Raw genomic sequence first — 18,559 nt, forward strand, 5'->3', positions numbered from 1 at the left:
TACTTGAATTGGTGCTATTTTAGAGCATTTCTATTTTTTCTTTACTTAGAAACTAAATGCATTTTGACAGGAAAATAAATATTGAGTCAAATTTCAGCACTTTCAAAATCTGCAATTAATTGCGATTATCTATGAAAAATCATGCGATTAATCATGATTAAATATTTCAGTCAACTGACAGCACTACATCTAATCTAATCTAATATTAGTATAATATATGATATAGCTATTCAGGTTGGCTGTGTTCCAAAAAAAACTGTGTAAATGTAAAATGGACCAAGACTTAAGCTGACAAAAAAGAGAGACACATTTGTAAATAAAAGTGTTTGTAAATATTTTGGTATTTAAAAAATTGTTTCTCAAGTCATTTTTTTACTTTTGAAAGCCGTACAGCTTAAATATGAATAAATGACATTTTAAGGTGTATGAAGCACACATGCACCTTAAGAAATATGACAATTTGCATGACATTTAATCATCATAATCTTGAAAGCCCTAAAACAGACAATTAATCCTCTGCCAAATTTCATAATCGTGATAGCCCAATGAACTTCAGAGTAAAATATATCTGGTGGCCACTTCCACAGTATTAAACAATGAACAGCTGAAGCATTTAATTAGAGATGATATGCAGTGGTCGGACCGGACATCACACCGAGTCTTCGCACCACTCCTTTACTGCTACAAGTCGGGACCTCACCTTGCTAGGTTGAGGTTCAGCTTTGGGTTTGACCATCTGTGTGCCAGGAGGGATCATTCCTTTGGGTGGGTCTTTGACTTCTACCTCCAGACCAGCATCTGAACAAATAATACTCTAGTCAGCAAAGCCATCATGACTCATGTGAAGCACTTCAACTACATTCTGTTGGAAAGCACCAAGGATTTTCCTGGGATACAATGACTATGAATCATATTTCACCAAGTAAAATAAGATTATATAAGAAGTGGTGCTCGCCACTTTAATCACTTTAACTAATGCCTTTAATTACCACTACTTACAGTGCTGTGAAGAAGTATTTGCTTCCATCCTGATTTCTTCTGTTTTTGTGTATATCTCATACAAAATTGTTTCAAAAATTCAAACAAAATCTAATATAAAACAAAGGCAATCTCAGTAAACACACACACACACACACACGAAAAAAAAAAAACTGTTTTTAAATGATAATGTTATTTATTGAAACAAAAAAGTTATCCAATACCAACTGGGCCTGTGTGAAAAAGTATTTGCCTAAAGAATTAGTTCTAAATCTATGAAACTGCATTCATAATGGGGTTCAGCTGGACTAGACACATCCAAGCCTGATTACTGCCAGCCCTGTTCAATCAAATCAACACCTAACTAGAACTTTTTCTGCAGCATGAAGCTGGCTAAAAGGTCTCACCCAGTAGCACACTATGCCAAAGTCAAAAGAAATCCCAGAAATTATGAGGAAAAAGGTGATTGAAATATATCAGTCTGGGAAGGGTTACAAAGCTATTTCAAAGGCTCTGGGTCTCATCTGAATTTTGCCAAAACGCACCTTGATGATCCTCAAACCTTTTGGGAGAATGTTCTTTGGACTGATGAGTTGAAAGTGGAACTGTTTAGAAGACATGGCTCCCATTACATCAGGAATAAATGAAACACAGAATTCCACAAAAAGAACATCATACCTACGGTCAAGCATGGTGGTGGTAGTGTGATGGTGTGGGGATGCCTTGTTGCTTCAGGGCCAGGGCGACTTGCAATAATTGAGGGAAACATGAATTCTGCTCTTTACCAAAAATACTAAAGGAGAACGTCCGGTCATCAGTCCATGAGTTGAAGCTCAAGCGCAACTGGATTATGCAGCAAGACAATGATCCAAAGCATAGGAGTAAGTCCACCTCTGAATGGCTCAAAAGAAGCTAAATTAAAGTTTTGGAGTGGCCTAGTCAATGTCCTGACTTGAACCTGATTAAGATGCTGTGGCAGGACCTTAAATGGGCAGTTCATGCACGAAAACCCCCCAAAGTGGCTGAACTAAAGCAGTTCTGCAAAGACTGGGCCAAAATTCCACCACAGTGTTGCGTAAGACTGCTCTCCAGTTATCGGAAGCGTTTGGTTGCAATTGTTGCTGCTAAAGGTGGCACAACCAACTATTAAGTTTAAGGGGGCAGTTAGTTTTTCACATGGGTGATATAGGTGTTGGATAACTTTTTTGCTTCTATATATATATATATATATATATATATATACACACACACACACACGCACGCGCGCGCGCGCGCTCACACACACACACATACATATATATATATTTTTGAAATCTGCATTTTGCTTACTCAGGTTGCCTTTGTTTTATGTTATATCTCGTTTAAAGATCTAAAATAATTTAATATGTAAAATACACAAAAAAAGAAGAAATCATACTTTTTCACATCACTGTAAATCTTAAGATTCACTTTGGGCACTCTCAGTCATTTACAACTTCTCTGAAAAAGATCTCTAATACAGCGCTTCATTAAAACTGAAAAGCAGTTACCAATCTCAATGCCGTCTATGGTCACATGAATGGTGTAAAGTCCAACAGCACCAGGGGTCCAGTTAGCGCTGTAGGTGCCATCTGTGTTGGCCCGGATGAGCATGTTCTCACTGGGCCTGAGTGAAGAGCACAAATACTGATAACACTGTTCTTACATTTCAATGTTTACTGCAATATATGACAGGAAGGAAGGTAATTGTAAATTTTATAAGTTTTTGTACCTCTTTGGTGTGGGTGAAGCAAAGCGAAGCTCCTCAAAAGAGTAATTTTCATATGCCTGCATGAAATAAGACAGTAAATGAAATGCAAACAAGAAAAGCAACAGTTGTTAAAAAGTTATTGCACAAATGGCTCAGAAATGATCATTTAGTTCAGAGATCGTTTGTTTCCAATTGCTTCGATATTTTGTTATCTAATGCAATGACATTCAGACATTTTAATGTAGCTTTACTATCAAAGACTTTTTTGGGCCACTGCATTTATCACGTCAAAAGTAAAGGTGAACCTTCATCATGGTGATGGCGATATAACGGGCCTCTTTGATGATCATGGGCTCATAAGTCGCCTCCAGTTTGGGTGCTGGATGTCCACCGAAGGTCAGGTCAGAGCTTGAGGGAGAGTTAGAGGAGCTGCCCGGCAAACGCTGCAGTTTCTTCATGTTCTCCTGCTGGATGGACTTCTTCTGAGAGACAGGAACAGCCTTCACTTCAACCTACAACACAGAGCACAGATGGTTAGAGGCACTGGTTGATAAATAGAGATGCACCGATATGGAATTTCTGGAGCGATAACGTTAACTAACAATCGAATGCTTGTTGTGGCCAACACGATAACAGATTATTTCACTTTTTGAGTTTAAACCCTTTTAACTGGAGCATCTAGCAAATGAGCTAATTAATTAAAAAACACTAATTTTACTCACAACATAGGTGTCATTTAAAACCTTAGAATCTTGACTTTCCAATTCAGTGGCTTCCTTCGTGGTGTCCTACCATAGACACGATGCCTGTTTAATGTTTTCCGTATAGCAGACCCATGAAAAGGGATGTTAACCAGTTCCAATGATTCCTTCAATTCTTTTTCACTCTAGGGTTCTTTTTTTACCTCATTGAGCATTCTGCGATGTGCCCTTTGAGTCATCTTGGCTGGACTGGCCACTTCTAGAGAGAGTAGCCACAGTACTAAATCGTCTCCATTTATAGGCAATTTGTCTAACATGGACAGATGAACATCTAAGCTCTTCGAGATAACTTTGTAACCCTTTCCAGCTTTATGCAAAGCAACAATTCTTGACCATAGGTCTTCTGAGATCTCTTTTTTGCAAGGCATGGTCCACGTCAGCAATTGCTTCTTGTGAATAGCACACTTAAAATGTCTGAGTGCTTTTTATAAGCCAAAGTACCTTTAACCCACACCTCCAATCTTATTTCATTAATTGGATGCCAGGTTTGCCAACTCCTGACTCTAATTAGATTTTGTTGGTGTCATTAGCCTAGGGGTTCATATACTTTTCCCAACCTACACAGTGAATGTTTGAATGATGTATTCAATATGTACAGTTGAAGTCAGAAGTTTACATACACTTAGATTGAAGTCATTAAAACTCATTTTTTAACCACTCTACAGATTTCATATTAGCAAACTATAGTTTTGGCATGTCGTTTAGGACATCTACTTTGTGCATGACATGAGTAAGTTTTCCAACAATTGTTAACAGACAGATTGTTTCACTTTTAATTGACAATATCACAATTCCAGTGGGCCAGAAGTTTACATACACTAAGTTAACTATGACTTTAAGCAGCTTGGAAAATTCCAGAAAATGATGTCAAGCCTTTAGGCAATTAGCTTCTGATAGGCTAATTGGCTCATTTGAGTCAATTGGAGATGTACCTGTGGATGTATTTTAAGGCCTACCTTCAAACTCAGTGCCTCTTTGCTTGACATCATGGGAAAATCAAAAGAAATCAGCCAAGACCTCAGAAAAAAAATTGTGGATGGACCTCCACAAGTCTTGTTCATCCTTGGGAGCAATTTTCAAACGCTTGTAGGCACCACATTCATCTGTACAAACAATAGTACGCAAGTATAAACACCATGGGACCACACAGCCATCATACTGCTCAGGAAGTAGACGCATTCTGTCTCCTACAGATGAACGTAGTTTGGTGCGAAAAGTGCAAATCAATCTCAGAACAACGGCAAAGGACCTTTTGAAGATGCTGGAGGATACAGGTAGACAAGTATCTATATCCACAGTAAAACGAGTCCTATATCGACATAACCTGAAAGGCTGCTCAGCAATGAAGAAGCCACTGCTCCAAAACCGCCAAAAAAAAAGCCAGACTACAGTTTGCAAGTGCACATGGGGACAAAGATCTGACTTTCTGGAGAAATGTCCTCTGGTCTGATTAAACAAAAATGTAACTGTTTGGCCATAATGACCAACATTATGTTTGGAGGAAAAAGGGTGAGGCTTGCAAGCTGAAGAACACCATCTCAACCGTGAAGCATGAGGGTGGCAGCATCATGTTGTGGGGGTGCTTTGCTGCAGGAGGGACTGGTGCACTTCACAAAATCGATGGCATCATGAGGAAGGAAAATTATGTGGATATATTGAAGCAACATCTTAAGACATCAGCCAGAAAGTTAAAGCTCGGTCGCAAATGGGTCTTCCAAATGGACAATGACCCCCAAGCATATCTCCAAAGTTGTGGCACAATGGCTTAAGGACAACAAGTTAAGGTATTAGAGTGGCCATCACAAAGCCCTGACCTCAATCTGATAGAACATTTGTGGGCAGAACTGAAAAAGTGTGTGCGAGCAAAGAGGCCTACAAACCTGACTCAGTTACACCAGTTCTGTCTGGAGGAATGGGCCAAAATTCCAGCAACTATTTGTAAGCTTGTGGAAGGCTACCCAAAACGTTTGACCCAAGTTAAACTATTTTAAGGCAATGCTACCAAATACTAACAAAGTTTATGTAAACTTCTGACCCACTGGGAATGTGATGAAAGAAATAAAAGTTGAAATAAATTATTCTCTCTACTATTATTCTGATATTTCACATTCTTAAAATAAAGTAGTGATCCTAACTGACCTAAGACAGGGAATGTTTTCTACGATTAAATGTCAGGAATTGTGAAAAACTGAGTTTAAATATAGTATGTAAACTTATACATACTATAAAGGTGTATGTAAACTTCAACTGTACAAGACAAATACAATAATTTGTATGTTATTAATTAAAACAGATTGTGTTTGTTTATTATTGTAACTTAGATGAAGATCAAACCAGATTTTAAGACAAATTTATACACAAATGCAGGTAACTCCAAAGGGTTCACATACTCTTGCCACTGTATATTGGCTATATGTTTTTCTTATAAAATTATGCTAACCTTCATGTTTGGCACATGTACAACATCTCCATATTGGTCTTTGGTCTGCACCACAACAGTGGTGGGCCAGCCGCAGCGAATGTCATCTTTGTTCAGGATGAGTGAGGTCTTCTGTGGGTCTGCGTAGGAGTCTGGCTGAAGCCACCTAGGAGACCAAGCATAAGGCCATCAAATTCCCAAATCTGGTTATTTGTGAATAAGGGAAAAAAAAAAGTTTTGAGAAAGACCTGGCAAGCCGGCCACCACTGGATTTCTGCACGCAGGTGATGAAGTCCTCCAGAAATGAGTGTTCATTGGTCTGCAGGTATATTGGCAGGTTGCCCTCCAATGCTTCTAGGATGGTAGGCGAGTGAGAGAGCGCCAGCCCCTTTCCCAGGAGCCCTGAGTGGGATTTACACACCTACTCAACACAAATACATGATCAGAACCTTCCCTGTTGAAGCACAGCACTCACACACACTAAAACCTAGTTTCTAATAGAGTAATTTCTAATAGAGTACCTGGAGTGAAGCCTCCTCTAAAATCTCCAAATCCTCCTCCAGTTCATTTCCTGTAAGACATTTAAAAAACACAAAAAAAACATGAAGTTAATTTGCTCATGATTTTATCAGCGCAATAAGGACATATCCATAAATGACTTTGCATTCTCACCTATGGGTAGAGCTAGATCCTTCTTCATGAGTGCAGCTGCACACACACTTCCCAAATAGGCCAGTTCCTTCTCCAGCTGAATAATGCCCTAAAATCACAGTCACATAACAAACCACCTCTCAAATAAATAAGCAATATGGATAATTATTAATTATTGTACTGTAATTATTGTTAATTATAAATTAACATATATATATATATATATATATATATATATATATATATATATATATATATTATTTTTTATTTTTTAATTCAGGTCCTTCATGTCCTAAGTAGGTGTGAAACACTCCAATTAAAAACATACCATTTATTTATCGAAACAAACAGAAACCACAATACAAATTAACTGTAGGACACAAGAACATTAATACTAAAGATCATGTATTGGTTGGGCCCAGGTACCTATCCATATGGTTTTGCTAGGAAGAATTCATTTAAATATTCATAAATTTATGCAATTTTTTTTAACGTTAAAATACTTTCTCCTATCCCAGCTTAATATGAAGAGACAACTATAAGTAAGCCATTTGTAGGTCTATCTGTTTGTCACCCTGTGGCAGACAGGGAAGTCATTATTTTTGCAAATACACTTGGTACATTTCACCTTACAGGACTTATGTGATGTCATACCTCATCAAGACCAGGGTTAAATTCATAACCAACAGCTACACATTTGAATCCGTAGAAACAAGCCTTCTCATCTTTCACATAATCCGATGCAGTTTCCAAGGAAAAGAGTGCTTCATTACCTTACATTAGAAAAAGGTAAAAAAAGATACATGTGTTTATGAGTGAGCCAGTGTAATGTAACTCTTTATTAATGCCCATATAATGAAAATCTTCATACAGATTAAATTCTATAAACAAGCCCATATTTTTCCTGTTGGAGGCTGATGTTTATCTACAATCTGGGGCAAATTTCAATGTTTTATCTGTTGACAGCGTAAAGACTCTCGATCAAGGGTCTGGAAATGATGTTAAGCAAACATGTCCATAAATTTCTTTTTTTAATCACTGAACTTCAATAAATACAGAGTGCGGCTCACGTAACCGGTGCATTAATCAGCATGAAAGCATAATTAAACATTTAATTACTTAAAATAATTTTTTTAACTTAATGAAAAAAACTTCTTCAAACTATCTTTCACCTACATTAAAACATTTATCAAATATTCTGGAATAAAAACCTGATTTTGCCCTTGATCATGGTAGATGTGCTATAGTAATGACATTTCACTTTTAAAAGAAACATTTTGGTAAACCTTGGACTTACTAAAATAAGTTAGCTCGCAGTCAATTAACTTATAACTTAATTTATTTTTTATTTTTATTTTTTTTATCTAAATTAAAATGATCATATACTGACTGTTTTGGTAATGACACCTAACAAAGCAATTCTGAGACCATGAAGTAAAAATCTTAAAATCAAATAAATGACATTTCTGATCTTCAAACTGTCACTCTGCTGCTCTGTCAGAGCTCCTGTCACTTCTCATTTTTATCATTAAAATATTTTTTTAAAAATTGGAAAAACATAATTGTTCTTTAAAATGCTTGATGTCATGGTGATGACAACATTATTGAAAATGACAATAATAAAATTACAAACTGTAAAAATCAAATGAAATGAAAATATGATTTAAGTTAATGTGAAAAAAATAATAAATAAAAGTCAGCACCCAGTCATCAATGGGGACAATCCCAAAATAGTGAAATTCTGGAACATTTCACATTTCAACACTCTTCAAAATAAGGAAAAAGTAATTTAAGATGTACACAAAAAAGTGAACATCTATTAATCCAGCTTTTTAAAACTAGAATGATTATTTTCCATAAAACCATTTATTCTTTAAAATCATCCAAGGGGACAGAAAAGTTCCCCAAATTGAAAAACCAAACGTATATGGCTGTGTTTGGCAGTCTAGGACGTCACTGTTACCTGGCAGCACCAAGACGGCGGTGGGCCAGCCACTGGAGCCAAAGAACTTCTTGAGTTCCGTCCAGCTGTTTATAGTCTCGTGGGGCAGAGGTTTGGAGGCGAGCCCAGAGAAGTGCAGAGATCGGCTGGGTATCAGCAGACGGAGAACATCCTCTGACTGTGCTGTGCCACACTGAGGGTCAAACTCAACGGTCATCCAGCGAACACAATCTGGGAAGGAAACCTGAAGCCAGTGCAGAGGGAATGTGCTAAAAAGCTCTGATGAAGCAATGCTGGTCACATTACATCTCAATTTGTAACTAGATGTCATATTCATAGATTAGTGCATGACAGTGCATATTTTTAGAGGAATCAATTCAGCTAACTGATATGGTTCACATGAACACTGATAATGCCATTGACAGGCACATTTACGATTAGGGCTGGGCGATATATTGAATATTCGCAATGATATTGCTGGCGATATAAAATTGAGCAACACTGTGAATATTGCATTTCTGGCAATCAAGCTTCCTAAAGACTGAGTCCTAGTTTTAAGTTCTTCCTTGTCTTGTGAATTGAGTACAGGAGCGTTAAGATGTTTAAAACTTCAGCAGCAAGAACATTTGTTGGAGTTGGTGAGATACAGTCATTTCTGAATTCAAATCGGTTTCAATAAATTGATTCATAACATTTTATTTCAGTTACCACCGTAAGTCTCCGTGCGGCATTTTTCATGTATTCAAAATGTAGCTGTTCATTACAATTTATTGTTATATTGGTGCATAAATGAAAATTATTAATTGTTTTGTTTGTTTACTGAAAAACTGTGTGGAAAACATGCCTTGATTATTTTTAAGTAGATTTGAACTATGTAAGATTTTGAATCTACCTGGAAACAACATATGGTTGAAATTATGGTTCCTAAAGAGGTTTTTTTTATTTATTTTTTTATTGCCCATCCCTAGTCAAAATGTGATTTCTGTTTCATTTGTCACCCCTCAACATCAGGACATTAAAACTATTGCTGTACCTTGTACTGAGTGACACCAGCCTGCTTGTAGGGGTGATCGCTCTCAATGACAGCATAATGACTAGAGGTGGTACAAGCTGATAGGCCCTGCTCTGGCTGGTTCCCAGTGGTGCTGTCTGTGGACTGGTTGGGATTGAAGGCGGGTGGGGCATATTTTTGGTTGAGGGCAGAAACAGCCGGAAGAAGTTCCTGCACCAAACCAAACACCTCCACTGCAGCCTAACAAAAAAGAAAAAATTAAAAATGTAACACAGTTAGTTACCGGGAAAGATATTGCAAGGAAATAAAAGTTTTCATACTACACACTGAAAAACATGCTTACCTTAGGCACAGAGGAAGCCACAGGACCAATGTACGCCAAAATGAGTGGAAGCAGCATTGAGAAGAGACTGGAGGAGCTCAGGAGTTCTGGGATGTCTTCAACTGAAGAGAAATTAGTGATGTCGATAAATCAATACATCCTAGAGATTAATTGTAAATGTATAATAATGATGCTGATCTGTGAAAGGCTCCTCACCGTCCACAGCAAAGGCCCTGTGAAGAAGGTCTTTGGCTGCCCGCACCACCACACTGACCACAGACAGAGCTCGACTGCAGTTCTTGTCCTCTTCATTGGCTTTGCTTAACAGCTGCGACTGCAGGTCACCATCATATTCACTCCTGTGACAGACAAAAACCATCAACAAGATAAACATGTAGGGATGCGCCAATACAATTACAGCAGTCAGTATCGGGTCCGATACGGGTACTCTGTCTGAACACATATTCTGGTAAGCCAAATGGAAGGGAGCGCATTTTGATCAAAGCAAAATCATGTTTTGTATCCAAAAATATTTTATTAGTTTGCTAAACTACTTAAGCCAGCTGATTTCTATCTTTGGTATATGGTACAGTAGCAAGAAAAAGTATGTGAACCCTTTGGAATTAGCTGGTTTTCTGCATTAATTGGTCATAAAATGTGATTTCAACTTCAAAGTCACAAGTATAGACAAACACGATGTGCTTCGGCTAACAACACACAAACAATTATAATCTTTCATGTGTTTACTGAACACATCCCATTAAACATTCACAGTGATGTGGAAAAAGTAAGTGAACCCTTGGATTTCATAACTGCTCGATCCGTCTTTGGCAGCAATAACCTCAATCAAGTATTTCCATTAGCTGTGGATTAGACCTGCACAACATTCAGAAGGAATTTTGGACAACTCTTCCTTACAGAACTGCTTCAGCTCAGCCATATTCTTAGGATGTCTGGTGTGAATGGCTCTCTTGAAATCATTCCACAGCATCTCTATTGGGTTGAGGTCTGGGCTCTGACTGGGCCACTCCAAAAGTGGATTTTCTTTTTTTTTTTAAGCCATTTTGTAGTGCAGGTTTCAGGAACCTTTTTTCACTAAGGAGCCAATTTTTTCATTTTTGGTTGATGCATTTTTTCGAAAGAGCCATAGCACAAACTAATAATTTACTATTTTCAAAAAACAAGTTTTTCAATAAAATAAAATTTGTATTATGCCCATAGACTACTCAAAAACAAACAAATATGCAACAATTAATAGGTAAAATGTTGCCATGTTGAATTGAATACACGTGTTTGTGCGGGTCTCCATAAAATGACTTCATTTAACAATTGTTCATGAAAAAGTTCATATGTAAAAAATATTTTATAAACAATAATTGCCTTAAAAAATGTCTTGACATCCAATTATATCGTCAACCCCTCTGCCGAGAGTCAGTGAATATTTTTGCTTTATTGATTTTGCTTTAAAAATGAAAACTTAAACAAAAAGACATTTCTAAATTCAAATTGCACTTTAAACAGAACAAAAAAAAAACTATTAAAATAAGGAAGTGATTAAAAAATCTTATATATAACCACCTCCCCAAATCCACCACCCTCCACCCTCCTCCAACGGCCCCATTTGCTATCAGGCAAGCATCCGTCAACGAAACCAGATGAAAAATTACTAATAGCCTACAAATTAAGAACTAAAGACAATTATAAATGTAAAGATAATAATAATAATCATCATCATCATAATAAATAAGCCTAATAAATTCTCTTGTTTCCCCAAAGAATTCTGCTAAATGTGTGTTCTTATCAAATGTGTTTGTATTGCGTTTTGGTAATACAGTTAATGCTGCCTAAAGAAAAGAAAATAGAACTCAATATTAGGTTCAAGGTGTCTTATTTTATTTACATTATTTTATGATTGAATCACTTTCGTCTTTGTTTCATACATATATATGTTGCTAAACCTGCAGTGTTGCATTCACAATGCATGTTAACCGCAAACTGCTCCATGGAAATAAAGCGAAACTCACAGCACCTCCTGAGGTGATCGGAGATCATTTGCAGCATTCTCATAGACGACATTGTTCTTGCAAACAGTTTTCAGACCAATGAAACCGAGACAAGGTCCCGCTGCACGCCTCTGAACAAACAGCGAATCAGACACGAGCATTGACTGCTTTTCTTTTGTCTGTTCTTAAAAATATAATAAAGTGTGTTTCTTCAAGCGCGTCTTTTTGACTAACAGTATTTCTTGTCATGTGTCACTCTGAGATGTCTTACAGGTCACCCGCCTGTTGCAGGTAGATGAGAAAATTACTCGCACATGAAATACCTGCATTTAGACAAGGAGCTCGTGAACTGGATTGAGCCTTGTTGCATTTGGATGGTGGCGTGTGCTATTTCACACCCTGGGCGCACATAAAAAATAACAAATGTTCGTAAAATCGCTCATAGAAAATGCTCTTAACAGCTAAGATCAATAGTTATTGGCAAATGAGGCCCAGAACTCTATGACAATGTGCGTGTCTTGGAGAAGCACTTTCATTGTACTCGCAAACAGCAGAGCTCACTGCGTACACATCAAATCAGACACGACTCGGCGTCTTTTCTATCGTCTGTTCTTCAAAATATAAATCACATTTCGTCAAACACGCATCTTTGTGTCTAATTTCTTGTCGTATATCACTCCGAGAAGTCTTGCAGATCGCCCTCCACAGTGGCTGGTACATCAGCAAAATTACCCGCCATTGCGCATGAAAAATCAGCATTTGGCGGGTGTTAATTTCAAACCATGTTCACCAGGAGTAGGCTGTACGACAAATTCGGGAGAAAGGAAATCAAAACAGTGTCAGTGACTTCAAGCTTTGCAATTGCACCCACAATTTCTGCAGGAAAATTATCTCTAGAAAGTTTTAAATGATCATGTGTTGGTGAATGGTGAGACACCTGGCGTGCCACATGATTTTTAACAAAGAGCCACTTGTGGATCGCGAGCCATAGGTTCCTGACCCCTGCTGTAGTGGATTTACTTGGATGTTTAGGGTCATTGTCCTGCTGCATCACCCAACTTCTACTGAGCTTTAGCGGAAGTATAGCCACTCTGACATTATACTGTAGGATATCTTGATAAACTTGGGAATTCATCTGTCCCTCAATGATGGCAAGCGGTCCAGGCCCTGAAGCAGCAAAGCAGGCCAAAAATCATGATGCTCCCTCCACCATACTTCACCGTTGGGATGATGCTTTCATGTTGGTATGCGGTGCCCTTTTTACGCCATAAATAGTAATGCTTGTTCTTCCCAAACAACTCAACCTTAGTTTCATCAGTCCACACAACATTTTCCCAGTAGCATTGTGGAGTGTGTCTGTGGCAGTGGGGGCGTGGTCAAGCGTCCGTCCAGAGAGAGAGAAAACGGTAAGTGCGCTTGCACCTGAGCTAGATTATGTTCAACACCTGTTTCTAATTCCAGTGAGCATGGGGAGAGCGGCATATAACCAGCCACGCCACCAGCAGCAGAGTGAGAGAGTCTGGCACAAGAAAGACCACGGTGTACCTGAAGCTGAAGCGGTTTAATCTGTTATGTGTGTGAAGCTGATGTGTTGAGGTTATTACGTTCCTGTGAAGCTGATGTGTTTGTTTGACTACCTGCTGTGAATCTGACGAGTTTGTGAACTTGAAAAACCTTGAAGTGGCCGATTAAAAACCTTACCTGTGCCAGAAGAAACCCTGCTTCCCTGTGTCTACATCCTTCCTGCTGTTGAGTTGTCTCACAGTGTCAAGGTGGTCTTTGGAAAACTTCAGGCACGCAGCAATGTTTTTGTTGGAAAGCAGCGGCTTCCTTTGTGATGTCCTGCCACGGACACCATGCCTGTTTAATGTTTTCCATATAGTAGACTCATGAAGAGAGATGTTAACCAGTTCCTATGATTCCTTGTAGTCTTTAGCTGTCACTCTAGGGTTCTTTTTTTTACCTCACTAAGCATTATGTGGTGTGCCCTTTGAGTCATTTTGGCTGGACGGCCACTTCTAGGGAGAGTAGCCATAGTACTAAATCATCTCCATTTATAGACAATTTGTCTAACTGTGGACAGATGAATATCTAAGGTCTTCGTGATACCTTTGTAACCGTTTCCAGCTTTAGGCAAAGAACAATTCTTGATTGTAAGTCTTCAGAGATCTCTTTTTTGCAAGGCATGGTCTAATTAGCTTTTGTTGACGTCATTAGCTAAGGGTTTACATACTTTTTCCAACCTACACAGTGATGTCTGAATGATGTATTCAATTTGTACAAGAACAATAAAATCATTTGTGTGCTATTAGTTAAAACAGATTTTTTTTTTCATTATTGTTACTTGGAAATCAAACCAGATTTTAAGACAAATTTATACATAAATGCAAGTAATTCACATACTTTTTCTTGCCACTGTATATTTGGTGTATTTTATCTATCTCTGATTTCTATCTTCGGTATATTTTTTCGAATACATTGCTATGGTTACAAAATATCTTGATGCTGTACTTGGAAAATTACAGCATTACTAAAAATAAAAAGGCAATCGATATTGACAATTTGTAGATGTGATTATATATTTATTTATATGTAATATAATTTTTCTACATGGAAATAGATAATGGACCTGTAATAGAGTATCTGAGGGATTTGGCCTCTGGTCTGGTTGGTGCCGTTGCTGCTCAAGCTGCAGGTGCTGAAGGTGAAGGTGACTCCATCAGAGCACTGTACAGTGGTCATACCTCCATCCCCATTGGCTGTGCGGCTGCCATAGTTACGCAGACGGACTGCATATTTCACATTCTCCTACAAATAATAAGAGAAACAGGGCGGTAGTGAGTTGGTACTGAAGTGAAGTCAAGTTTATGCATTGTGTGATCAATGTTCACATTTCCCAGCACCTTGAGAGGAACAGCTTTGTCCAGGCGGATTTCAGCAATGTCACTGGGGGAGTCATCAGTGCTGTATGTGCCTTTGACCAGCTCCAGAGATGTCCATCTGTGACAGTGGGCGGAATCTCCAGGGTGCTCTGTCTGTGCCTGATATAACAGCACAGATGGACAGAACAGAAGACAGAGCCAAACCACAGGGTGAGATGTTGGGGCAACTAATTCACACACTCTTAACTGGCAAAAAGTGTACTTTTGTAATGTAACGTAATGAACAGTGTTGAGGAGAAACTAACTAAAGTAGTTACGCAACTTATCTACATTTTTTATTAGTGTTATAATAGTTCAGCTGTTTTCAAAACTGTATAGCTTTTGCAGTAGCTGATTCATTCTAGTGAATCAGTTTTGAAGGTTAAGAATAAAAAAAATTATTGATTCGTGTCCCTGGACAGCATTTTAGATACTGTTCCAGAAAAATACAGCTCTGAATAATTATAAAGTAATTAACAGCATATAGCTATATATTTACAACAATTGCCCCCTTAAATAACTACAATGTAGTTCACTACTTTTAGTTACAAGCTTGTAGTAGTTTTACTGTAGTTTAACCATTTTAAAATATGAGTACCTTGTAGTTCTGTAAGTGACAGTTTCGAAGTAGATTTCCCAACACTGGTATTGAATCTACAAAATGACTCACATCATCAGCGAGCACCTCCAGCTCATACTCGTGGATGCCTCCTCCTCCATACACACAGAATCCCACCAGCACCACCCCTGGCTTGTCCACGGTGAAGCAGATGGCATCTGGGGATCCGTTCCCAGTGTTCCAGCTCCGGCCCTGGCTGGTCTTAGTAAAGCGGTTGGGGGTGGACTTCACAGAGTGCAGGGAGTTCAGCCCATCCACCTGCACAACCACATTAAAAAAGTTTCAAATGTGTATTAGAATTTCAATTTAGTGAGAAAGCATTTTCTGCAATACATTTCTGGGATGTCTAAAGAGAAACGAGTACTATCTTCAAAATGTCTGCTTTTGTGTTCCATGGAAAAAAGTCATACTGGTTTGGAACAACATAAGGGTATCGATGACAGAACTTTCATTTTTGGGTGAACTATCCATTTAAAATGAAGTGTCACATATTTCCCACTAGGTGGCAGCAGCAAAGATAAGCATAATCAAGGGAGGATGTTTTTGTTATTGATCATGAATCTCCATGACAACCAACACCAAAAACAATCCTTTTCCTCTATTACTAAACAGAAGAGAGTGGATGACCATGTTGTAACTCTATTATTGTTGTTGTTAGTAGTTTTGTTATTTTATTACTCTAACTAAACATACAGGGTTCCCACACCTACTGACCAATGCATTTTGTAATGATTTTTTTTTTCACGTTCATAATTACAGGACAAAAATGTAAAAAAAATTTTTTAAAAAAATGTTATAGAGATTGTACAAAGAGCAAGTTGCTATGGCAACCAGCCAGTGGTCTTTTCCCGAGCTGTCGGAGAGATGGACTGCAGTAGCCATTGTGGTCCTGTGGTGGACACACCTGTGCCAATGACTCAGCTACAACAAACCCCCATCAAGATCTGTTGAAACAGAGTGATATCATTTCACCTCCACCAGCTGAAAGCTATTTATGGCCCGTGGGATGCTGTAATGCAATTAGAGGCAAAAGCTCTGTGGACTAAAGGACGGAAAATGTGGACTATAGGTGTGCGTGTGTGTGTGCGTGTGTGTGTGTGTGTGTGTGTGAGAGAGAGACAGAACCAGAGTATGTGAGCTGTGCGTAGTGAAAGCTAAGTGTGGAATGGAGTTTGCCTGGAAGCAAGGAGTGGATTTTTAAAAAAAGGAAAAGTGTCTGTTTTCTCTTGATTCAAGATCGCTCCAATACAGCTCCATAGGGCTGGGCTGTATGGCGATATATATTGTGGCAACAGTATAAAGTGTCAGATATCTGTGTGCGTGATGCACCACCTGGCTGCACGAGACTTGAGCAAACATGGAGAAAGATAAAAACGGAACGTGGGAAGACTCCGAAACAAGTCAAACGCAGGAGAAATGTATTTTTGCATAAAAAAATAGGCAGAGCTTGAAAAGCATTCTCTCTGACACACATGTAAGGCACGCTAAGATAGTTTAAATACAAACTACTCTCAGTGGTGTGGAACTGACCCTCCGCTTTCCTACCGGAATCTGTTTTCCCGCAAACACAGAGATAAGAGATCACACTGAGTCAATTAATTTAGGAATTATTAAATATTAAATAACACCTGTCAATCATGCATTTATATCTAATATATAGTCAGCGAAAATATTTCCAGTATGTTTCCAGTATGAAATGTAGGGCAAACTTTAGAATAAAAATTAAGAGAGAAGCCTCATTTTCAACAAAAATCATGTAGGTACAAAAAATAAAATAATATTTGTAATTAATTATTTATTGATAGTTTTTTCATACTCGCATTATTTTTTCAGACGTTTTCGAATCACTTTCTATCAAAATGTATCGTCATATCGTTATAGAGCAAAAATATATATATATATATAAAAAGTATATCGCTATTTAATTTTTTTCTTATATCGCCAAACCACCCCTACCACGGGGTTATTTTAATTTTACATTTTGATCATATCACCCACCCCTAACGCTCCATCATGCGCATAGCAAGTTAAAGTGTTAATGTGTTCACATGAGATCTTGCTCAGTTCACGCAAGAACATGCTCTGTTCGGGGGCCTGGGTAGCTCAGCAAGACGTTGACTACCACACCTGGAGTCACAAGTTCGAATGCAGGGAGTGTTGAGTGATTCCAGTCCGGCTTCCTAAGCAACCAGTTGGCCTGGTTGCTAGGGTGGGTAGAGTCACATTGGGTTAACCTCCTTGTGGTCGCTATAATGTAGTTTTCGCTCTCAGTAGGACGTGTGGTGAGTTGTGCGTGGATGCCGTGGAGAATAGCGTGAGCCTCCACACATGCTAGGTATCTGTGGTAACGTGCTCAACAAGCCAAATGATAAGATGCAGAGATTCGTCCTCCGCCACCCAGATTGAGGTGAGTCACTTCACCACCACAAGGACCTAGAGCGCATTGGGAATTGGGCATACCAAATTGGGGAGAAAAGGGGAGAAAAGGACCTCCCCCCCCAGTGTGAGAACATGCACGGTTCAACGCGAGAACATGCTATTTTTGCTTTCGTGAGGTTTACGTGACCCATTGTGAACAAGCTTCTCTCATGCACACATGAACGTGTAAAGGACAGCTATGGCGGAAGACAAGTTCCCATTCAGTCGGTTCACTTGGTAAAACACATTGGTAAGACACCTCTATTCACGTCTGAAAGGCAAATGATGGACTGCGATGATATATACCGTCGTCTGTGTCATTCCCGTCATTCTTCAGCTCTTCACTGTGCTGCGAGAACACCTCACAATCATAGTGGATAGCATAGTGTCTGTGGCTAAGCCCAGCATGTGCATTCCCGGAGCTTACCAAATTTCTTATACGTTCTGTACTGTGCAAAGCTTTCTGCCAGTTTAACTGTACTTGGTCAGAAGGTCACACTCCTTCCTTTGGGAGCTGTTTGTGGAAGTTTCTGATGTAAAACAGAGTTGTGTGGTTGTGAAACAAGTCAACAGATTAACACAGCTAACAGTGTGAGATGAGCCCAAAACCAAGCACTAAAATGCCTAAATGTCACCCCTGTCCTATGGCATGTGGATTTGTATCTCGGGTCATTTCCCACTCGACCAGCTTCTAGCTCCCCTGCTCCAAAAAGACTAGCTGCCAGTTTGTTCACGGGCAATTGGAACATTACTGCCCAAAATCCTCCTCAGCCTGCGAAGTAAC

The 18,559-nt window shown here is 38.7% G+C and overlaps 1 protein-coding gene across 14 annotated transcripts in view; it reads right to left on the bottom strand.

Moving 5' to 3' along the window:
* The window catches only part of LOC127446741 (E3 ubiquitin-protein ligase MYCBP2), a 155,032-nt gene that overhangs the window by 46,611 nt on the left and 89,862 nt on the right, over positions 1 to 18,559 (bottom strand). For 12 of the 14 annotated variants that reach the window (XM_051707889.1, XM_051707894.1, XM_051707895.1 and 9 more), the window contains 16 exons: positions 15,337 to 15,615; positions 14,721 to 14,858; positions 14,447 to 14,625; positions 10,031 to 10,173; positions 9,836 to 9,936; positions 9,514 to 9,732; positions 8,502 to 8,724; positions 7,193 to 7,311; positions 6,560 to 6,647; positions 6,409 to 6,458; positions 6,136 to 6,308; positions 5,909 to 6,053; positions 3,013 to 3,219; positions 2,729 to 2,784; positions 2,508 to 2,623; positions 701 to 798 (listed from right to left, as the gene is read on the bottom strand). In XM_051707889.1, coding sequence (XP_051563849.1) covers positions 701 to 798; positions 2,508 to 2,623; positions 2,729 to 2,784; positions 3,013 to 3,219; positions 5,909 to 6,053; positions 6,136 to 6,308; positions 6,409 to 6,458; positions 6,560 to 6,647; positions 7,193 to 7,311; positions 8,502 to 8,724; positions 9,514 to 9,732; positions 9,836 to 9,936; positions 10,031 to 10,173; positions 14,447 to 14,625; positions 14,721 to 14,858; positions 15,337 to 15,615 — 2,334 coding nt within the window. The remainder of the gene's footprint in view (positions 1 to 700; positions 799 to 2,507; positions 2,624 to 2,728; positions 2,785 to 3,012; positions 3,220 to 5,908; positions 6,054 to 6,135; positions 6,309 to 6,408; positions 6,459 to 6,559; positions 6,648 to 7,192; positions 7,312 to 8,501; positions 8,725 to 9,513; positions 9,733 to 9,835; positions 9,937 to 10,030; positions 10,174 to 14,446; positions 14,626 to 14,720; positions 14,859 to 15,336; positions 15,616 to 18,559) is intronic. The other 2 variants (XM_051707890.1, XM_051707902.1) reach the window with 1 other exon arrangement.

The sequence above is a fragment of the Myxocyprinus asiaticus genome, chromosome 10 (assembly GCF_019703515.2).
Source record: "Myxocyprinus asiaticus isolate MX2 ecotype Aquarium Trade chromosome 10, UBuf_Myxa_2, whole genome shotgun sequence".
In the NCBI taxonomy this organism is placed as follows: Eukaryota; Metazoa; Chordata; class Actinopteri; order Cypriniformes; family Catostomidae; genus Myxocyprinus; species Myxocyprinus asiaticus.